The sequence below is a fragment of the Sparus aurata genome, chromosome 6, assembly GCF_900880675.1.
Source record: "Sparus aurata chromosome 6, fSpaAur1.1, whole genome shotgun sequence".
Taxonomy (NCBI): Eukaryota; Metazoa; Chordata; class Actinopteri; order Spariformes; family Sparidae; genus Sparus; species Sparus aurata.
This window is the reverse complement of record NC_044192.1, coordinates 18,268,926-18,293,178: the sequence shown is the minus strand read 5'-3', so window position 1 is coordinate 18,293,178 and position 24,253 is coordinate 18,268,926. Positions and strand designations below refer to the sequence as shown.

At 40.7% G+C, this 24,253-nt stretch overlaps 1 protein-coding gene across 2 annotated transcripts in view; it reads right to left on the bottom strand.

The window, feature by feature from the left end:
- grm2b (glutamate receptor, metabotropic 2b) overlaps positions 1–17,959 on the bottom strand; it is a 36,278-nt gene extending 18,319 nt beyond the window's left edge. The window contains exons 1-2 of one of the 2 annotated variants that reach the window (XM_030420343.1): positions 17,062–17,959; positions 11,170–11,818 (exon numbers count right to left, since the gene is read on the bottom strand). In XM_030420343.1, the coding sequence (XP_030276203.1) occupies positions 11,170–11,679 (510 nt within the window). In that variant the 5' untranslated portion in view covers positions 11,680–11,818; positions 17,062–17,959. The remainder of the gene's footprint in view (positions 1–11,169; positions 11,819–17,061) is intronic. The other variant, XM_030420342.1, reaches the window with a different exon arrangement.
- Between the last annotated feature and the right edge of the window lie 6,294 nt (positions 17,960–24,253).

Here is a 24,253-nt window from a genome sequence, read left to right as displayed (position 1 = left end):
GTTAAAGCAGTGAAACATATCAAACAAGGTGGACTGTAGTGTGAACTGATATTTCAAGGGTATGGAGAACAGCTGGGAATGTGAGAGTGTGGTATTACTGGTGTGTAGTTCATGTATTTGTATCATCATCTGGTCAGTCAATATCCTGATGAAATAATAAAAAAGACTGTACACAAACAATATTTTCAAGCTCCACAGATCTTTAGACACATGAATCCATGCACTGCACTAAGCTCGATACGATGTGTATAAGAAAAATAATGACATTTCAGTCCAGTGTTCCTTCAAAGGAGCAGAGGCACTGAGGGGAGATGTGAGACAGCTGGAACATGTGCAGTCTCTTACTCATGTGACTGTCATGATTTTTTCAACATGGAAAGTCCATCTGTATGTCCCCGAGGTCTCTGTCAAGCCGAGCCCTACAGTAGATACAGTAGATGACACGCAGAGTGAAACTTGAAGGTGTACACTGCAGCAGCCCGTTCACTCACCAGAGGTCCAGAAATACATGGTATGTATAATGGATGTAATGCAAACCGCTGCTAAGATTTGATGTATTCTGATCATTTTGTTAAAATGTGACTGTTCTAATTAATAATAAAACCTCGGAGGCAAAAACAATTAATTCAGCGTCTGTGCACATATTAACATGCAAGCACAGCTGCAAGGTAACATGTATATATATAATTTAAATGAATGTGGTTGCTGAAGTCAAATTAATTCAACAGAGCAGTTAAATTCTGAGGTGCAAAAACAAAAGTTATCTTGTTTACTGATCTGCTCGGCGCCTAAACATGATGTTTCTTCTCAGCGTTGCGCTTTTCGAAATGCCAATTGCAAACGGAAACACAGATGTTGTACAAACAGTGGCCCAAATTTTCCGTGCCAAGCTTGCATCAGGTCCAATTTGGGAATAATCTGCTTCGATTTCCAAAGATGAGAGATCATTCTTGTGGAGGGGAAATCACACGAAAAAATGAAGCAAGGGGAGAAAACACACCAAAGATTTAAACATCTGTGCGTCTGTGAGTGACGTTGCATCAGTTTGTTTGCATGTTGACTCTGAATATCAATGGACTGTGTGGCGTGCGATACAATAAATGTTACTCAGATGCATGTTGACGGGTTTGCAGTACTTTAATGTATGCAGCAGTTTTGATCCAAACAATCGCTGAGAGGAAACGGCTTCAAAGCCAAATCATGCCGCGGTCGATTGCGGAGAGGCGGCTGAAACAGCAGAACACCAGCGCGACTTAATTGACCGTGCAACATCAAAAGCACACATCTCAAACTTGGATCTAGTTTTGTTTCTCTCTCAGACAATTTGAGGCGAACTCTGCACACCGAGCAGCTCTTCTTCAGTGTGGCTGCGGCGCCTCTCTTCTTCCAGGGCTGATTCTTCCGAATTGGAAATCAGATCAACAACTTCGCAATGCTGCAACACCTCTGATGCTTTTTTTTTCCTTGCTTGTATCTGTTAATGCCGACTGATCTCTTTGCTCCAAGTTCATCTTGGCGTTTTCTTGTAACACCCATGGCCAGTAAAAGGAAAATCCTCGCAAAGGCAGCATAGACCATTCACTAGCCTGTGCCATTTCATCATATCTGCTGGATCAGCCACCCATCTGTTGTGCAGCTGATGAGGATTATTTTTGATTTGACAATGCTTTTTTCGAATCCTGTCTCCCAAAGTTGTCATCTATTATAGCTGTAATTTCGCTGGAGGACAAATGTTCCCCCATTTTATTAATTTTAAACGATTTGTTCTCATCTAACTCCATCATCAGAGTGCTCCGTGAGTCTTTACTGATTTCTTGCTTTTATCACTTTAACTTCAATTTGCTTGCCTGCATGTTAAAATGACAGGCATCATTTTAACTACCAGATGGGTAAAGGAATAGTTCAACATTTGGGTAATACTTATGTTTCTTTCCTTTCAGGAGTTCCAGTCCGAGGTGTTGCTTAACTTGGCTTGAAGACTGGAAACAGGCGAAGCAGCAAGCCTGGTTCAAAACCACACCAAACACATTTCTAACACAAGTATTTTATTTGTTCCAGTTCTATGACGTCAGAGATGTAAAGCAACCCGTGTTTTTGGCTGTATGTACTTCTTAGTGAACTACAGTTTATCTACCTACTCAAAATGATTGTGCAGCATTCTGCACCTCACTGAGACACAAAGTCTCCAGGGAGTCCAACTCATGTATTTCCCAACATGTCAAAGTATTGCTTCAAATGCCAAATGTCGCATGTAACATTTAGCATTTGAACATGACAACAACATTACATTTACATAGAACAATTTCAGAAATTTTAACTTGATCTGTGTATCTATTATTGAATCGACCCTGTCCTATAGACTTTACATTTATATATAACTAATTTGGAATGGCAAAGGTGAAGCTGACCAGATCATATTTCTAATTAACAAAAGAATCTTTTCATGTGACTAAGTGTGATTACACCTTGTGACCCTTCACAGTATGAGCGATATAGATGGTATTTCAATTAGCAAGGACAGAGATTGGTGATATAATAAACTATGACATGATATCATGAAAAAACCTTGTTATAACGTGAAAAGGATTTTGTAAAACTGATGAGGATTTCGCAAAAAAAAATGCATGCTGCATCACAATCTGACCTCTTGACCAAAATACAATGCTTTTGTTACCTACACCTACCCATGAACCTCAGTCTCATCCACTCTGACCACCTACCTGCGGCTCAAACAAAACGCATCTGAACATTATCCAGGTGGTGATTACATTTGCTAACAGAAACAATTGAATGACACAATTCATTTTGAACTGAAGATTTGGGGAACAATATACAAAGCTGTTACTTTTGTCCTGTCTACAGAATTCAATGTGATCTCATGTGAGGCATCGTTTATTCAAGGCAAAGCTTAGGCAAGGCAGGATCTCTTAACGAGTAAACTCAATGTGCTTTGTGTGAGCTGCATCTGCAGATGCCCACCCACCCACCCAAAGAGCTACCCACACACAACAAAGGCCCCAAATAGACAATAAGGTACTCAAAGCAGCAGATGCACATGTAAACAGGTATGTTTCACACACACTGCATGTATTCATGTCTGTGGGTCACAGCTGTGATTCAATACGAGCCCTTTGTGGAGCTAAAACGCGGCAGCAGAAAAAGAAACGTGTGTTGATCTGCTCGCAAAGGTCTATTTCAGGAGGAGACGATTCCTCACATTAAACTTACATCTATTATTTCCTCCCACCAGCAAAACAATGCTCACCACAAGAGCGACCTTCTGAAGCACTCTCAAGTATGAGGATATATCTGTGAGAAATGTTGCTCTTTATCATCTGCTCAGCTTAAAGCTTTGAAATATTGCTTGTAGCCTCTGGCACTTAAGAAATAAACTTGATAAGTCCAGGAATTTTTTTTTCAATCAGCGCTCCTGTCACACAATCTTAGGCATAGTTCTAAGTAACAGCCACAGGTTCTGAGCGGAGACTGGTAATTTATGCCCTTGAAAAGAAAAAAGCTCTCAGACGGACAAGATGTAGGAAAGTGCGTTTGGAAATCGATTGGCTGGCAATATTATCGACCGCGGGGTGTCATGACTTTAACCAATCTGCCAGTGTTTCCCTTCACTTTGAATGACACGCTGATGTGCTAATTAGGGAGACAAGCTGTTTTCTTCCAAATGTGCTATAACGTCCAGTTCAGAAACAGCAGTCTCAATCACATGATGAACAAGATGCTTTTGAAGTTAACACCAGAGCAGGGATTTTTCCTTTTCCCGTCGCAATCTGTGAAGACGGAAACACAATAAGGAAGCCCTCTCCGGTTCCTCTACGTGACACAGCAACAGACCTAATAAACCACCGCAAACCAAACATATTAAACACCAATACACGGCTGCATGGATATGAACTCTCATAACCTCAAATTATTGAGGACCTTCCCCGGTGCTTCAGCAGTGCTACGACCGGCAGAGACTGTCTACCGTGCTGTTGACTTGTCTTAAAGGATTAAGTGGAGGTTTTTTGAAATATAAATTTAAGGATGCAATTTTTAGGATGCCGGATTCTCAATAACAATTGTCTGAAGGGAGGATAGCTATGTAGCGCAATATTACATTTGTAGGAGGTAGGCTGTTGAACTCTCATATATCTGGTGATTATTGACACAAAAATACTTTGGTTTTCTTCCCTGCGTACATGTGTGTTGAATTGTTGGTTTTCGACCTGTGGGGTCACAAGTTCATTTCGAGGGGGTTGGCAGATGGTTGTGAGGAATGAGAAATACATACAACAAAAAACATATTTTCAGACAAGTGGTGTACAACGTTTGAGGGGCGGGGGCTAAAAAAATTAATAAAAAGGCAACTGGCCGGATGTGGTGGGGCTCCAGTGTGCAGAAAGTCATGATATAGTTATAGTGAGGAGAGGACACCATGTTTTGTCCACTAGAAGAAACCCTGGAGGGCACTTTATCATGTTTTATGAGGGTACATTCACAGCATTTTTTTCAAACCTGGGGGCCCTCTTGCATCAACTCTGAGTCAGTGAGGAGATGCAGTGTTTTAGACTGGGGAATATGTTTTTTTTCTTGTTTTTAAAAAAAAAAAAAAAGATTTTTTCTGTTTTTTTTAAAGGGGTAACATGTAACTATGTTTTGATCTCACCCCACCAAAACAAACACCTAGTTGACTCTCATGTTTACACACAAATGTAAATTTATGACTTAAATAAAATACATACACGTTACCTGGTAATCTGGGATGAACAATGGTACTGACTAACGTGTCAGACCAGTTTTCTACTCCGACTGGTGAGAATTAGGATTGAATTTAAACAATCCTTAAATACCTGCAGTCTGAATCCAGCGTCAGCTCTTGCAAACTGCTATTCCTTCTATCAAGAGCTCTACCTCTGTTTGTTTTGAGGCCCGGAAAGAAGTTGCATAGTGCAACTTGCAACTTTAAAGTTTAGGAGGAGGTCCCCATCAGTTATTCAGGAGAATGCTGCAATGTTGTTTTGCTGCAGCGCTCCAGAAATGTTTTGTGGACTATGAAACTTCCTCCATGACTGGATTTTCATTTTTCGCTAACCTTGGCCTTTAAAAATGATTTTATTGCGTGTGTTTGTAAGAGTTAAAGTGTGTGTCACATGAATTATAATTGGAAACACATACACAAAAGAAACCCTTTTCATTTTGGCACTATGAGAGAGTGATGGAATATCAACCTGATTTATCTGAAGGTCGCAATTTGAAATTGTTGATCGACTATCTTAAGTTATTTAAGGATGTCCAACTGTTTCAGTGAGAGTTTCTGCTTCAAGTTATTTGCATTAAATCCAAGTTGAAGAGAAAAAGTTACGATTGTGCCTGGGAGCAGATTTCAGCTTCTTATTGTGCGACTTGGAAAGTGTGGGACTGGTTCAGAATGATTTCATTGTTCTTTTTTGTTAAATCTAGGTTAAATTTATGACTGTAAAAATGTGTAGGCTGTTAGCACTGAGTCGTCATTTACGGTCAATTCTATACAGCTAACATTCCAGATGGCAATGAGAGACTGCTTTTTCCTCAAAATGAAACAGTGGGAAGAGATAACAAGGACGACTACATACAGCAGGATGAGCAAGAGGATGATGAAAGCGTCCCTAACATTGCCGGGCTAATTATGAAAGAATCCTTTTGAGGCGGAGGAGAAACTGGCTCGTCTCTCACCATCTTTCCCACAACTCGTCCCTGGCCCCCTGTCACCGGCAGCGTCAGCCTCCTCTCTCACACGCAGGTGGACACGTCTCTGCCAGCCAATGGACATGCACCCCACGGATGGGAAAAGCAGCTCCTCTCAAAGTTCCCCGGGAGCGCCCCTGGCACTCTTCCTCCTCACTTTTATAACGCTCTTCATCTCCACAAAGTGTTTCTCTGGGATAAATAGGGACTGTCTAAATCGCTGACCTCTCAAAAAAATCCCACCACGGGGCTTCTCTTCGCTCTCACAGCTCGATTCATTAAAGTGGCCAGGAAATGAACAAAGAGACTGTTGAGCATAGTGATGCTTGAGGTATGTATACAAATCAATACAAAAAAACCCTCAAAAGCTGTGAGTTCCTTTGTGAATCTTTTGCTGTGTGTGGTCGCTGAAGACTCATTCAGACAGAGACACACACACACACACACAAAGTCCTCTTCATTCTTCTTTAAAACACGCTGCTCTTTTGTCAGAGGGTCATCAACTTTACAGGAGAAGATGATTTGTATCGTTCACTTCCTTTCCAGGCGGAGAAGCCTCGGGTTTAATGGGTAAGATGGACATCCTCGGTCCAGTCCGTCTGCCCGTGTGTCTTATGACTGTCCTCTCCATTCACGCTGACATGAAGCACTCATCACTGCAGACTCCTGGCAAACTTTCCCAAGGTTGGACCGCATTCTGACGTTTGCTTTAGCAGACACTAACAAGGGGAATCACAGTCAAGGAGGCTTGCTGCACTCAACTTATTCAAGCAATCAGTGTTTCCCACTCTCATATTACTCACTGTGCGGAGCCTCAGTGCATTATGAATCAAAAACAAGTCCAATTCTCACACACTTCCATGAGGAGAACCGTGGGAATTAAACAAGATTTAGTTATGAAGTCGCTTCATGCATTTTAACAATGAACTAAAATGAAAAGAGAAAAAATTTAAGTTTCACATTTTGGGAAATTAGTTTTAAAGATCGCTCCTTAACATCCGGGTGAAATATCTAGTTAGTTTAGCCAGTCCGGGATATAACACACCATCCTTGTTTAACCTTTTATTTGGTTGTATGGGTTAAACAAACAAAGATAACGACTGAGATATTTACAGGGACTAGTTGTCTCTTTTTTCCCGCTAGGCTACGCTAAACATCATCCTGGCTGTAGTGTCATATTTAAGGGATAAAGGAAGCAAATGAGGATTTTCTTGACTTTGATAATCAATGTAACTGCCTGATTGATGGCTAGTATTTCAGTGTTTGGCATGAAACAAGGACATTGTAACATATTCTTGATGTGACTTTTAATACCTGAGAAGTCCGGGGTTGTTACACCTCTTCTACACTGGACAAAAATCCCATGGGGCTGATGTCGGAAGTACCTAAGCAGTTAGCGATCTTCACATCTTTTACTCTACCGTTTGAGCGCTACTTGAACAGAGATAGATGTAAAAAGTAACCCTGAGCCAGTGGCCTTAGCTTCAGGGGCAGGGGTGAAGAGTGTCATGTTCAGCCAAGTGTCAGTGTGAAAGGGGGTGTAGCCGAGTTGTCACAGACATTTATCAGTTCCAGCTCTGATCGGCAGTGATGGTGGAAACTTGGCAGCCAGTTGGACAAGCCAAGTTTTCCCCCTTTCCACCGCTATACTACCATGTCTGTTGAAGTTCCCCCCACAGATGTCATCTTTATTTGTTTGAGCAGTGCGCTAACATTTTCCAGTCGGTGTCGAAAGAGAGCTTGAAGTAATAGACTGAAAATCGCAGCCACCATACTTTCTCACACCTGAAAAAACAAAACCAACAACAACAAAAGAAAAAACAGATCTCCTTTATTTCCAAAGGGAAGGGTGTTGATCGCCAATTTTTGGCCAGTTTCTTTCAGCAATAATTGCCAAGACAAGCGTACTTTGGTGTAATATGGCGTTAAGCTTATATAGATAAGAAGCTCTGACTTCAGCCATGCACCTGTGGTTTTTATCATTTACCCAAATTAGTTTGACACTGTGTTATTCCACCCTCCTCAATCTCCACCTCTCTGTTGGAAATCACTGGAATCATCAGCATCATTGTATCCATACAATCTACGCTGATGACATAATCGTCGCGCAACATCTAAAACTGAGTAATCTGAAATACGTTCATTATCTGAACATTTTCTAACAGCTCCGCTCCTGCTTACAATGCCATCGCCATACAGCAGCGTGGTTAGACTGCATAAACACTGCTGCATATTCATAAGCTGTCAATCTGCAGTTTCAGGTGTGATGTAAAATATTCATGTATTGCTTTGGTGTCCCTCATGTGAGAAAATTCCCAACATTAGTCACTCTGTATGTGTTGTTGTTGTTATGTGCATTGACGTTTTCAGTACGGGGATGTTTCCCCATTGCAGCATGTTGCCAAAATAAACAGCTTGATATCCTTGTGTTTTCAAAGAGGGTTATCGTGAAAAGATAAGGGTTGTCGAGTCGTGGGGTGGCTGGTCATCATGTTACTTAAGTGATGGTTAAGCACAAGGCTGGTAAACTTTTTAATGAGGTGAAATCTGTGGAAAGAAAGAGTGGGGATGGAGGCAATTATAGCTAAGCAGAAGTGTAATGGAGCTGGGTGTAGAGCACAGGAAAATGCAGTTTAGGAGAAATTTCAGTTGACAAACAATGTCACCATCCATGACAATTATGTGTCATAATCATTTGTCACCAATATAAAAAGATACCGAAACACATAAAATAATTAGAATTTGTTCCAGCTATCCAGACACATTAGGCAGAATAAAAATTGTGATTTTGCAAGATCGAGTTAATCAGCATCATCCGAACATCTTATGAGTAGAACTTTATTTAGTTTTCTAAACAGTGAATATCCACTAACAATAATTGTAAACAACTAATCAACCATTTGCCACAGCATGCTTTACCGCTGAAATATTAAAGGGGCAATATGTACAAATTGTAGTTGAAAACATTAAAAACATAACTAAAACAATCAACAAAATTAATAATAATAAAAACATTTTGACATTATGGTGCGCATGTACAGTACTGTATTGCTGAGATGTTTATTGTACAGTAGTTAACATGAAACCAGCAAGCCTAGTCACCTCCTGATCCACATCTCCTTCACAAGCCTGGTCCCTGAGCTCCCAGTTTGAACCGCTAACTGCTAACTGAGCAAACCAGCTAAAGACAGCTACAGTTAGCCAAAGGTACATTTACATTTAGGGCATTTAGCAGACGCTTTTGTCCAAAGCGACTTATTAAAAGTATATTTGTCACAAGAAAGTAGCCACAACATATCACTGTTGATGAAGTAAAAAGGAAAAACGAGAGACAATTGTCAAGCCCTCATCGGAGCATCATGGCTGCTATTTAGCGGTTTAGCTGTTAGTCTGGTCATATGTTGCTCCGTATTTGTTCTGAGTATGAATTTAACAGGTGACCAAATCTTACATGTTGCACCTGTTGTTTTTGAAAAGCAAATGAAGTCTCTGCGCCTAAGGCCGTATGTACAGCCACACACTCCACTGCTAATAAAAAATATCTTTATATGTGTTTGGTTCACTGAAGATTAATCTATGTGTGTCTATGCGTGTGTGTAATAAATGTGCTGTGAGCTGAAGTTAATGGAAAGTGTACCCAAATTAAACCTACACACTCGCTAACACCGAGTGCATCATGGTAATTATGCCACGTGAGGGCAATCAGACTTTATTAATTATGCTCAGATGCTTCGCCTCTGGCAACCTTTAATACGTGAGTGAAAGGTCAGTTTTCTTTGCGAGGCGGAAATGAAGTCGCTGACAAAGTGATGGATGCCTTCTGTGAATGTTGATGCTTCAAACAGAATCATCCCAGGTGGATTCTTATTCCGGCCAAAGCAGAATCTCTTTCCCACGGAAGGCTCAGACTGCCAGCTCAGGAATAGTGGAGATGCTGGCCATGTTTCTGTAAGTGTGAGGTGTGAAGAAGTGGGTCTATATGTATATGCAGATTTGCAGTATGCAAGTTTATCCATTCCGATGTATCACAAGGAAACACTAAATGAATGAATGACTGGAGTGATTTAATGAATTAAGTGTGGGTTTTTCTGATTTGCTTAAAGTTTAAGAATATTTGTGAAATTGTAAAAATGAATTCCTTTAAAAAAAAAATAACAACCATAAAATGCAATTTACAGGATGGAGTAATTGTGCATCTGAAATTGTTGAGCAGGTTATGAATGAAACAGGAATATGATGCCTATCTATTAAGTTTAAACCAAATCAAAACAAAGAAATCCTTACTGCTGTACTAGAATGTCAGCTTTTTTGTGATTCTGCAAAACCTTTGAAAACATTCAAATTATAAAATGTTTTGCTTTCTGCAGAATCACTGTTAGTTTATCTAGACACTTGGTTAAATGCACATTAATGATTGAAATTGTCAAATAACCACCATTGCTGATGGGAATCTGTCTACTTGTCACAGGCAGAAAAGTTCATGGATGAGAAAATGTTTTTAAGGAAACATATGATGCTCATATTCAGGCTCCTTATTGTATTTCAGCTTACTGCTAGAATAGGGGTTACATGCTTTAATGCCCTAAAAACACATCCGTTTTCTCATACTTTCCAGTTCTTCAGCACTGTTTTCCCTTCGTGTCTGAAACACTCTGTTTTAGCTTCTAAAACCTTAAAGCTTCTCTTTAAGGCCCCCCTTCCAAATATCCAGTCTCCTCTGATTGGTCAGCTGACACACACCTGAGCCAGCAACTCTAACAATAACAACAGAGCAGCTGTGCTTAATCAGTTCTTACTGACCAACCTAGCTGCCATGCAGAAATTATGCAACTTTGTTACATGGTGATGCATTGTGATGTCACAAAGACGCAGAAGTAAAGGCAGGACTACTGATGAGGCGTTTCAGGAGCAGTTTTTTCTGTGGGAGAGGGGAGCTTCTGTTGGCGCAGACTTTGACCTTTTCTATTACACTTTTAAGGTCTTTTACATGAACATGAACCTATAATATATAACCTACTGAAGAAAATGAAAAAAGCAAAAAAAACATAAAACTGTAGGTTTTATTCATGTTGTGTGCAGTCGCACCATAACCTTGGACAAAATTTCTGGGTTTCATTCAAACATTTGGGTTCCTGTTATAGCAAAATTCAACATATAACAAATGTCTGGTACAGAAATAAAGAGAACACTGTTTCTTTTGTTGGCGCTGAAGATTGGCATTGGAACTTAACTTAAGGTGAAGAATCATGCAATATGGATGTATTTCCGAGAGATAATCTGTGCTGCTTGGAAAACTGGAAAAATTCTATTAGCATGTTTTCCTTTATTCCTTTTTTCGTTCCATAGACATGAACACTGGAATACGTAAGGTATTTAATTATGTGATTATTGCAGTAGAATTGACCAAAACACGGAGTTTATGAGACAAAAATGGATTTGCTCATTTACCTGAATGGAAACATCACTGTAGGATCCTCCAATGACTCCAGAGATGGCGAGTGGAACCTCGTTTTGGATGGGCCTGGAGCCGTCCGGGCAGATGAAGCCCGGATCTTGCACCTTGGTGAGGGAGGCTCTGACAAAATCAAGGGACTGCTCCAGCGCGTATGTGTCTTTCGAGCAGGTGTCAAGGATGTGGGCTCCCAGCTGGAGCCCAGGAAGGATGCGGTCGCTGGAGTTAATCTCATCAAGTGCCAACAGCATGGCCTCCAGTCTCTGGATCCCCCTCGCCTCATTGATCTTACCGCAGTCCTCCGTCCCATCGCCTTTTTGGTGCACCGGGAACAGGCCTCCGATCACCAAGTCCCCGTCCAAAATTATCTCCCGTTTGGCTGCGGGTGGTAATCTGGAGATGCTGGGCAGGACTCCTAGTATCAGCAGCTCCAGCAGGAGCATGTGAAGAGGCCAGTAATGGGCAGAGTTGGCCAAAGACCTGGGGCAGAACACAACACTCAGCATGGCAGGATCAGGATGCAGGGTTCAGCTGGGTGAAGTTGAGAGGAGCAGAGGTTCACAGGGTCTGGAGGCAGATCACTTTCAGGTCTTCTCTCAGTGGGTGCAGCATGTTTGATATTTCCTGCGTGAATCAAAGGAAAAACTAATTAAATGTGTTAATCAAGCATGAAGCTCTATCTATCTATCTATCTATCTATCTATCTATCTATCTATCTATCTATCTTCTATCTATCTATCTATCTATCTATCTATCTTCTATCTATCTATCTATCTATCTTCTATCTATCTATCTATGAGCAATAACATAAACATATGTCTTAGAAGGTGCATTATATACGCCCACTGACAGCTTTTACTTTATTCTTCATACCATTACTCTCTTTCAGCCTCTCACCCACAGATGATGAAACAGTCATAAATAGTGCTTCTCATTCTCTGTGCGACTGTTTCAAATCTAAACCAGTTTATATCTAAACTTTTCTCTTCGTAACAGTTTTTCTCATCGATTTCCTTTTGTCTTCCCCCTTGGTCTAACGCGATCTGCAGAAATGTTACAGACAGGTAATGTTGTTACTGGACAGCCCAAACCCCGAGACTGCTTCATGTGGAGGCTGAAATCGGACTAAGTGGAGTCTTATGAGTTACTTTTTTTTTTTTTAAGTGAAACATAAGAAGAGGTTATTTCAGCGAGGCTCTCTCTGGGACTCGGCAGTGTGAGATTCAAAGCTTCGCAGTCTTTATCTGAAAGACAAACCCGGAGTGACCACATCAAACATTTACAGGTATTTAAGGCACCTCTCGAAGTGGAGCCTAATTTTCCAAAGCTTACAACCGAGATACATCACATAGATGGTGGTTCTCCTCAACGGCCGGGGTTGCCATGGAAACATGGTGGGTAAGAAATGAGGGTTGGACTGCAGGGAAGTGGGCAGTGAGACATGTATGCTAATATGGATTCCTATCATGTGGAGGTTACAGGTTTAGGTCTCAGCAGGAGGTGTTATGATGTCTGATTGGGGAGGTGGGTCGGTTCAATCACAGTGTTCTCAGAAAAAGAGAGAGAGGAGGGGTGGGGGGGGCAAACCTTTTTATCACATTCATCAAACACACACACGCTCACACACACAAGTTTAACAAATAGATTGATTGAGGCAGTTCTCACATAGAGACAATGGATTTTTAATGGCTTACAGACCATTATCGACAAATCTTTAACATAGAATGGATCTGGTTATCTGAAAGTCGGAGGTACACACAAACAGCACATGAAATAGTCTGTCTATTTTTTTTTGTTTTGTTTTAAATCCAAGTTCTGATTTTAGTGGAGTCACACTGGTGAGCCCACAGATCCTGTCTGGAGTTCAGACTATTAGATGTGCTGCTGCTCCGCTCTCCATTAACGAGCAGCGGGAAGCTTATTAGTGACTTTTGCTGCTCTGTCACAAAGTGCTGTTACTGACATGGTAACATTACATAAAAAAAATAATAAAAATGTGTCACTTGCAGACCCAAATGCATTATCGGGTCTATTATTAGCAGATCCTCTTAACAGTCGTATCATTTGGTCTGCGTGAATCTTGCTTCCTGTGTGCTTACAGAGGCGGCAAACCCCCACAGTGGGGTACACGGGGGTAGGTTACAAAATCACCAGCTCATGCAGCTACACCAGGATAAGTTCATCTGGAGTGTGTGCGTGTGTGTGTGTGTGTGTGTCTGTCTGTCTGTCATTCTGTGTGTGTCTGAGGGTTTTTTGCAGGGACATTTGAAGAATATCCTGTGACATCCCAGGAGCAGTGAAAGCAACAAACAACAGAGAAATCCAGGAGGAAAAAAAGTGTAATGAATGCTGAAATTTCCCCCCCAGATAAATATTACATCAGGTCGTGGGTGGTAAAACCGCGTGGCACATTGATGGATCCGCTCCCCACTATCCAGCAGTGAGGATTACATGTCGTAACGTGTGAGGTCGGAATGGAAGATCCGTCTCAGACCTGCTGTGTGTGTGTGTGTGTGTGTGTGTGTGTGCGCGCGCGTGCGTGCCGGGCTGTCGGTGCAGGTGTGTGGTATTACTCCGCCACATTTGCCCTATTATTAGAACCAAGGTGAGAAAGTAACCGGAAAAGTTCAACATTAAGAGTCTGATTGCTCCTCTGTGCTGTCTGCTGGAGCAGATGGGGACTCTCTGGTTGCAAACACTAGGTCACAGTGTGAATTAATGGCGCAATAAGGAACAGCCAATTAGGCAGGCCTATGCAAACTAGGCCAAAGTGAGGCTGGAGGTCTCACGAAGCTGTTAAGAAGTGCAAATAAGTGCTGGAGAGTCTGAAGTGGGCATGAAATACAGCGATTTCCCACCGATGTTTGAAATACTGAATCTGAGAACGGTGTTATCAGCCGGCACGAGCGTTAAATCTCAGCCTCTGAGTAGTTGTAAAGGAGCTCCTATCCGACCACCATCACATCATTAGGACCGTCTTGATGTCGACAAGGCTGTCACGCTCACACTCAGCAGCTGAGAGAGTCGCTCGTGCCCCAGATGTCTGAGCACAATATTCCCTCTAAAATCTGAAAGGCAAGTTCAAAAAGAAAAGAAAAAAAGCCGAGGTGCTTCACTCGGCTTTGAAACCATCAGCTAATGCATTACTGCGCGCGCACAGGACGGCGAAGGTTTCACCAACATTAGCATAAAGATGCTTTGAGAACGCCATTCCTTATTGTCCTATCCGAAGGGAGCTAATGTGTAATTTATGACTCACCGCGGAGTTGCTCTCGGCTATGATGGTGATTGGCACGTACAGTCCTAATATGTACATATATCTGTGGAGAATTATAGTGCCGCTCATGTCTGGAACATGAGCTGATGAGATAATTTGGGGCATGAGGGACTGACCAGCTGTGTGACTCTCAGGGTGCACTGTGAAATTCAGTTTTGTTTTTTTGTTTTTTTGTTGCTGTATATTTTTTGTTTTGGTTGTTTTTGTGTCACGAAAACAAAACAAAAAATCTTCATTACATAAATAACAAACTGAACTGAAAGTCATTCAGCCCTTCATGGCATTATGTTTGAAGGAGCACAAATTCAACCACACCAGTTTCTATGAAACAACCTTTAAAGGCGGTCTATGTAACAATTTGTAGCAACTTACATGTATCAATCTCATCTTTCATTGGCCAGATGTGAGCGGATTGTAATGTGACGTGAAAAGTAAGACCTCCCCCGTGTCTCTCAGTCGCAAGTCTGCACAGACCAAAAGGATGCGACCTCGTGCACATTTCTCGAGTGCCTCGTCTCAGCGCCTCTCCGCTAACAGAGAGCAGCGGCAGCGTCACGTTAGAAACGGAGTACAATGTAAACAAACGGCTGCCTTCCATCACAACACAGACGTTCCGCAAAGCTCCTTTAATAAAACCTTCTCTAACGCCTAAAAAGGTCATTGTACTTAACTACCTGTGCGATGATAATTTATCTCACGTCATTACAAATCAGTGATGGCAGTGATGTCACCAGTCGATATCTCATGAACAATCCAAAATTGACAAATTGATACTTACAAGGTAAATATCGACCAGTACAGATGTTTGCTTGATATTTTGGTGCATCCCTTTTTGTTATTCTTTTCAATAACTACGAAAATCCCACAAAATGCATCAGTTTATGTATATATATATTTATTTATTTTTTTTCACTTCAAGTCACTTGTCTTTTGCCGAACACTTGAACATACATGACATTACATTTAATTTACTGTCTAATCCATTACACATGAATCATTAAGCCAGTTGAGTAATGGCAGCCTGAACACAGCACGTAGACCCTGAGATTCATCTAAAGTAATGCCTCCCAATGTTTACGTGACAAACACTGATAGGATTATAATTCATGGCTGACTGTTTTTTGTGTTGGGGCGCACTCATTACAGTGATAAAGTCCACAAGATGGATTGCCAACGAGGTAAAACCCAGGTTCACTCTTTTTCTACAGAACGGCAGATTTTTCAGCCCTTTCCTACGCGAGACGAATCACCTGAAGTTGACATTTTGACCTTTCATGAACCCCTGAAGGGCTGACTCGCTCTTCAAAGTAGAACACCTTATAACTAATGGAAAAAACATGAAGAAGAAGAAGAAGAAAAAAAAGTGCCGTCATCACAAGTCCACTAATGATTTCGATCATTATATCATCTCTAGTGGGGACACAGTTTATCCCTCCACCTGGACTTTGTCAGCTGGAGGAATTAGGACGCCTCTGTGGTGGCCGGCAGCCAGATGATTGGGAATTTGAGCACAGATCAAGAGCGTCATATCGTCAGAAAATAGCGCGGGGAAGTCTGGTTTGTCAGCCTGTTTGGCTCTCAAAAAACAACATTATTTTTTCTGCGCTATTAATATCTCATCTGGATGTTTATTCCCATGAAACCTAAAGATGCACTATGTAAGTTTGGAGAATACATTTTTAATACTTTTTTCATCAAAAGAGAAGGATCTTTTTTATGCCTAAACCTCATTTTGAATAAACAAACTGACCTTAAAGGGCTACACAGTTTCATGCTGTTTTACTTTGTTTATGTGTGGTGGACCCTGCCTCCTTTCTAGCTTCAAACTGTGCTCTGGGACCAAATTTGCCAATTAGCACAGCTTGTTTAATCATTGATGGGAGAGAAAAAAAGTAACATTATTATATTGTAAATATTAAAAAAAGAGTTTGAATTCCTTCTCCAAAACTACATAGTGCCCCTTTAAAGGCTGAGCGATGAGACCGGCAACAACAGGTGGTTCATTAACCAACATCCAATAATAACGTGAAAAATAACATTCATAGAGGAACAGTGAAGGCATCACAGTAACCTTCTTCTTTTTTTTTTTTTTTTACCAATCTCTCTCTGTCATCATCCTGCATTTGAGTGAAATCCCTCAGCTACATCACATCCTGTCAGAACTAAAATTCCGATGCCGAATGAGTTTTTCCAATGCCCATTTCCCTGATTCCTCCAAACCGAACCCCAATTGTACTCGCAGCGGGGTCGCATCACACTTGTTTAGGGCGCTGTCTGAAAACAGAAGCTCTGATTGGTTTGAGGGAAGCGTCGAGTAATGCGAGATAAGATAATGCAATTATGTTTAGTTGAGACAATGGAGGCTGTGGTGCACGGGCAACAAACTTCACATGCGTTGTTCCCAAAACGTGCCTGTAAACAAGAGCGAGATGGTTCCGATAATGAAGTGTGCGCCGTCGGATCAAGTTCGGACAATAAAGAAGAGACATATTCTTTTCAACTAATCATAATGATGCATCCAGCTGCAGTTAAGTTGATAATCGTATAACAAGAGACAGAAACCAGAGAGCAGAAATGCTGAAATCAAAGTTATTAAGTGGTCATTTCATACCTGGTTGAAGCTCTGGGTGTATATATCTTCAGGTCTCACGGCAACACACAGACGCGCAGAGTCCAGATGTTGTTCACTCGGAGCATGTTTGCCAGCCAGCGGTTGTCGGGATCTGTCCTTGGTTCTGAAACTCACATGTGGCACAGTGTGGCGAAAAGAGGAAAAAAAACTCCTCTCGGTTGCTTCTCTTCTCTTCCAACTTGCGCCTGGCTGCCACCAACCGTGCGCACAGACCTCACCGCCCAGTAGCGCTCATGCGTCCAGCAGCGTCGGCAGAAACGATGCTCCGAGAACTCTCCCTTCGTGGTGCGTGTCTGCCAAGCTGGAGTAATTAAAAAAAAAAAAAAAGCAAACCCGATCTAAATCTCAGTCATAAATTTGCACTTTTGGTTGCGCGTTTATTGCTATAGTCTATGTATAGTCGTGTCTCTTTTTTGGAAAGTTCATCGAATCAACTTCAAGAGAGAGCTGCGGAGAAATCCTGCTGCAGCCCCGCTCGGATCACACACACACACACACACACACACACACACACTCATGCAGCCTGTCCGCGCAGCTCCGCAGATCCAATGAGCGCAACCAGTCGACGCTCTCGCCTTTCACCAGACCTGCCTGCGCTCCACAACGCGCGCATCTGCGAGTGAGTTACAGCGCCGAGCCAGCAAGTCATTACAAACCATGGCATCTATCTGCTCATATGTGCCGTTTTAGTTTGCAGGAAGTATGAATTTAATTTAAAAAAGAAGGAAAAACAAAGGTGCATTCATCAAAATCCAAAACCATGTTGCCAACTTCCCACTGGTCGTTGTTATTTTTTTATTTTTATTTTTTCAAAGAAGTGACTCATCCATTGAATTCCCCTTGGAACTGAATCGTGTCAATCTAACTTTTAATGATAACCCCCACCCCAAATAGAAAAAAGAAGTGAAAATCTTTCCCAATAAATTTATACAATGTGCTGCTGAAGCTCTCCAGCTACATTTAGAAAGATGAGAAAAACAGAAATGAGCATCAACTTTTCTTTTTTTTTTCCCCTCTATGAAGGCTCGCCAGCTCCTCATTCACCTCCATCTCATTAAAACTGAATCACACTCCAGATGAGTGGCATAGCACTTCACAAACTAAAGAGGGCAGGGTTTGTTTTTCACTGAAAAAGGCGACAATGTTCCACATACGCGCGCACACGCATGTACTCACGCACGCGCATGCACACAACTCACACCAGCATAAAAAACTGCATTTCAGTCATGTGGAGGCAAGATGGAGTTGTACTCCAGCTCAAGGTTGAATCAGACAAAGAAACATACATGATTACTCCTCATATGTGGTGTTCTTACCAATAAGCTTGAGTCAATACAAAGTAAACACAAATAAACATGTTTTCGAGGTTCTCCAGCTCAAACAAATGACTATTAAAAGGTAAATCCACATATTTTACACATTAAGCTGTGTTAACAGGTTTTGCAGGGTTCTACGTCATAGGCAAGGAAAAAAAAAAAATAGCTAAAGCCTTTTGTGGCTACAGAAGAATCGGAAGGTAATCTCCAAATTGTCTCCAGTGATGTCATTCAGTGGCTAAGTTGCATTGTGGGTAATTTAGGCACCAGGTTTTCAAAGGACACTGTTGGACACATAACGGACAACGATCAAAATCGATACAGTAGAAGAAGAGATATCGACTTTTTTATTCCATGCACTCTTCATTTTCATAACCTGGTGCCTACATTACCCACAATGCAACGTAAAGGGTAACACCCCCAAATTTTGCACAAGTGTGTTCACAGGTAGGCTACTGCATGTAATGCGATAAATTGCCTCCAGTGATGTCACATAGTGTCTATGTTGCCTTGTGGGTAATGTACGCGACAGGTTTTGAATAGACGCTGCCTCTGTTGATGCAAACTTTTACTTTTTATACCTTTTGACATCTTCTACATGTACAAGAACCTATACAAGACACTGAAGGGAGGGAAACAAATGAAAAAGCATAATAGGTCTCCTTTAATGTGTACAATCGGTGAAGTTACCCTTTAAAAAATCATGTAGCCAGCAGTAGAATACTTCAAACTGTCAATTTTCACTAAGGCTGACTGTACTTTGTGTTGTTCCGCAGCAAAGCACTCTGCAAAGACACCATTTTGTGCAACAAATCGTGCATGTTTGTTCTCATCCATAACGATATTACATCAGCAGCATTCCTGTTGCATAATTAGTGAGGAGTGCAGAGAAGGTCTTCTGCTGCCATTTGGTTTCTTTGTCCAGCTCGGTATCTTTCTGCACAAAGAATTACAATCAAACCTGCAGATATTCAGGAAGCAACATGAAGTTCATTCAATATGAATCCACTGCTCACCCATTTCTGTCACCTTCACACGTTTTTTAAGCACCACAGCCACCAACACCAACACCAACACCATCACCCGTCCTCCTCTCACCCACACATACACACACAAAACACATCTCACCATTTTCAAATGTTTCATTTCCAGACTAACAATAGCTACTTTTGCAGTTAGGGGTTGGGAAAAGAAGAACTTTTTTTTCTGTGTACAGTGGCAATTAAAATGACGAGCAGGGTCCTGCTTGTTGCATAATTCCCTCAGCTAACACAAAGGGACCAATTTTCTCCTGAAATAGAATTGTAGTTTACATTACAATAGTTGAAGGCATGTGGGTGGAATGCAGGGTTTAGATAGGAACATGCCAATTAATGTCGAGTGAAATTATAGGGGGACAGACACAAAGCGGTCCGAGCCAGCGGTCAGCGTGCTTCAATCTGACTGCTGCTCCGTTTGGTGTTTTCCTTTAATTCAGCGTTAATGAATGATGACAAAACAATCATCCCAAAATCCAAACTTTAATTTCACTCTGCGGCGCTTTTGTTTTAGTTGACATTCACAAATTTGGACATGCAATATTGTTACAAAAAAAAAAATAAGTTCACCTGCACACAGAGTTTACATTACAGAATGGAAGTGGATACATCTCTTCTGATCTCGGTGCTCCGGCCTCAGCTGTCAGGTACCCACGACTTTTTGTGTCTGCTCCAAATCATCTTCATCGATCAAGAGGGAATTTAGTTACAGTTCAGTTTGGACTATTAAAGGCTCCGTAAAAGGTGTATTTTCTAACTCGCTACTCCTGATATCTGTCTGCTGCCGCCAATATCATGAAAGTGATTGTAATTTGGTTTGTTGCGCTCAAAGCACTAAAGGGTTTACTCGAAAATAGTTACCGTGAAAAATCCAAAGACCTCACTGTGAAAAGCTTTTTATTGAAAACAGAACTTGTTTTAATTTCGTTCTCCTTTATTTTTTACTATCCTTAAAGGACAAGTCCACCCAAAAATGAAAACACATCATTTCTGGAGCTTCACAACGAAATAGAGTTGCAGAATTCTCCTAAACAATGTTAAATAGATGGGCACTAGCAACCAAAAACAGACAAATCACTGTATACAGTGAAGACTGTTAGTATAAAAACTTTAAAAAGGGTGTAAATAATGTATTTTCAAGTCGATTTGGGATCTCAGCACTTCTAGGGAGTTGGATTACAATGGAGCTTTATGGAGCAGTTTAACACTTTTTAAATTTTCTTGAAACAAGTCCCCATCTACTTCAGTTGTTCAGAAGAATGCTGCAACGCTGTTTTGCCGTGAAGCCTAAAAAATGTTTTGTGGACTACGAAACTCCACCCAACTTCTATCAACATGGTGGTAGTAGGTAATTTTTATTTTTGGGTGAACTTATCCTTTAAATAGGTCTGCTGATAATTGGACACATTGCGGGTACAACACCACCTGCTTAGTTTAAGGTGATGTATGTTATGTACATCACGTTACATTTAAGACATATGCAGTACACGAACAGCAGTGGATAAGAGTCTTGAGTTTGATCTATTTATCCTTCCCAACTCCTCTGTACTCTGACTTTTTTGCTCTTTACACCACGCTCAGTCAGCACCCTCTTGTAGGTAGCCTTCTCTCCATGCCAAGACTGGGCTGAAGTTTGACGTGGATTTTTTTGTGTTGTTGTTGTTGTTGTTGTTGTTGTAAGTTCATCCTTTGCTGACACTTAAGTTACATTTTATTACTACCCGGTTAATATGTTGATACTTGGAGCCATTATTTCTCAATATGTGTCTAGAAACCCAGAGCAGCTGTACAATCAGTTATAAGAATGTAAAGTCAAGAACTCAGTCTGATCACTGAAACTACTTTACACTGTAACCTTGATACCTCATTGAATGGTAATAGTCTATATCCTTTAACATGAATCCCAACATGAGTATTTATCCACTGAGCCTCTTAGATCATAATTGTGTCACAACATCAATGCCGCTGATCTGGTTAAATGTGGATTAGCGTTCCCACCTGTGTGCACGATAAACGATGCCTACAAATAATTTACATGGACTCAGCAAGTTACTACCTGTACTCCCACCGCTCCCATAGAGGATTTGTAATTATACACACAGAAAGCGTTGCCGGGCTTCACGCTGACTCCTAAAGCTCATCTATCTCGTTTAACTTCACCTTCTGGGAATTTAACCCCATCTTTAGAGTGATCAGCATTTAGATTAAAAATGTAAACACCTATTATATATCATCTTATTTGTAGAACATTTGTCAGGTAAAAGCTCAGCGGTCTGCCTATTAAGTCTCAGAGGCAGCTCCAATTTAGAGTGAATTAATGAATGAGTGCTGCTGGTCTGCTTCTCTTTTTTTTCTTCTCACGTTTCCTTGTTCCCGTGCCTTAACATAACATAACATTTGTCAAGAAAAGTCACTAAGGAACCGATATAGGTAATTAATGTAGTTAACAAACAATATTGCGTTCATGGAGAACGCAATATTGTTTGCCTCAGGGACTGTGCTGACAGATAATGTCTCAAAAAGGCATTTCTGACAAAAAATAAATGTCATAAAAGTAAATGAAGAGCAGGTTTAATGGGTTATCTGGATAACTTTGTTGTGTAAATCCCCAAATCAGCCAATGTTCCTGGTTTTACTCAGTTATCCAGATAACTCAGTAAACCAATACATGATTGGACAAGTAACTGAAAGTCAATGTGAGATTGTGAAGCTGAATGAATATCTTGATTTTGTATTATCTATTCATGTACTGTGATTATATTATATAATCACAGTACATGAATTTACAACTGCAGCTCTACAGTGGGACTGTTTTAACTGTGTAGTGGGAGTGCAACTAACCCATTATTTTCATGATTAATTGATTAATCAGTAAAATGTAAAGAAAATTGTGGAAAGTGCTAATCACAATTTACCAGACCCCAAAGTGATGGCTTCAAATTGTTTGCAACCCAATAGCCAGAATAAAGGTTGACAGTGTAGGTTTTTCTTTTTTTTGCAAATCTCAGATATGTTGCAACTTTACATGTCTTTAGATTCAGTTTTTGATTTTACCAAACCACTTGGTTAGGGTTGGATCAAAATAATGATTTATCTTAAAATACTTGTTTTGGCTGCCACAAACGTGGCTGGAGCTGGTCTTAAGGTTTCATTTAAAATACCCAGTGCTGCCGCGATTTCAAATGTCAAAAATATCCACTGGTGTCACCACTACAAATGTTGAAACAGTCATAACCATGTAATGTCAACGTGATATTGTAGAAAAGTCAATATGTTAAAATGCCTATAACACATTTCATCCTGGTGACTTGGCTGTTTTCCAATCAACTGACCCTTTATTTTCTAAAGAGAAGCAGCAAATACTCAAATTTAAGAAGCTGGAAGCAGAAAATGTTGAAATTAAACAATTTACCAGCTATCAAAATAGTTCATATGATAATTTTCTTTAGATCTACCAATCGATTGACTAATCATTTCAGCTCTTTTGTGTAGCATTTGCAGATAGCTTAAACTTTATCTGACAATTTTACGCCACATATATTTAGAGGAAGCTGTAAAGTCAAACAATCAGCAGTAGTGTAGGACAAGGACAGGCCTTAATCTTTGTGAATTTAAATCAAGGAGAAAATTGTAATCTGGAGAATCTTCAGATTTTAGCTTCAGTTTATGCAGAGGCTATCTGAGCCTGGCATGTTTGGCTTCTCTCTGACTTGATTACACACGAGCACATCCCTCTGAGCAGCATGCAACCTCCAAGTGAGCTCGGCTTGCTGAGAGGAGCTTGGTGTGATCTCTTGTTTGTTAGAAGATAAAGGATATGGATATGACTGGACATACATTATAGGCTGTGGGTCATCAGGTGGTCTTTCAGCTGCCATATTCATTTCAGGGGGAGAGGAGAGAAAATAACAAAAGGAGGGAAAAAAACAAAAACAAACAGAAATTAGTCTGTGCAAAGAGACAGCAGATGGGAGGAGGGTCGGAAAAACGCAAAATACGAGAATATGATGAGCAGAATGAACGTGTGAGGACAATCTGAGGACGCTGGAGGCAAGATGTAGAGTGACTGTAAATACAAGGTGCAGCCACTGAGCTTTGCTTTCAGTAATAGTGGAATGAATATTAATGGTCAGCCCACTTGTCTTGTCATCTTTCTGCCTGACTGATCATGGCAGCCGGCAGCACACTCACCATAATCATGTCCTCAATCTCAGAGGTGGTCAGGGGGACTGCAGGAAGAAGGTAATTATGCACTCGTTCACACAATTCACTTTGGAAATTATGTAAATTTGACATTAAAACAACTGAATAACCAAGAGCGCTTTGACAAGGCACAGCACGCAAATCCAAAGAGTGCTTATCACAAAGCCCACAACAATGATATATATATATATATATATATATATATATATATATGTATATATATAACCAGGTATTTTAAGCAAAAAGACAATCTTTTCCTGACCCTAAACCTGTGTCTATGCTTTACCATACCAAAGGCAAAGCATTGTCACAACATAAAATTGAAAACTGAGCCTAGAGTAATGTTAAGTTGCAACAAAAGGATAAGTAAAGTTTGAGCACATCTAGGGTTTGCAGAAATGTAAATTGCCAACATTAATTCTGGCAGCTGGGTTTGGATTATCCACGACTAAATGTAGTCATCCACAAATCCACTATTTACTTCTGTTCTAGTAATATTTGCGATGAAGCACATCCCCAGCTACTTAAGAAATGATTTAAACTTTTCATGACTTGTTTATGTAGGATTCATATCTTTCAGCATTAGGGAAGTATTAAAGTATTGAGGAGTAGAGG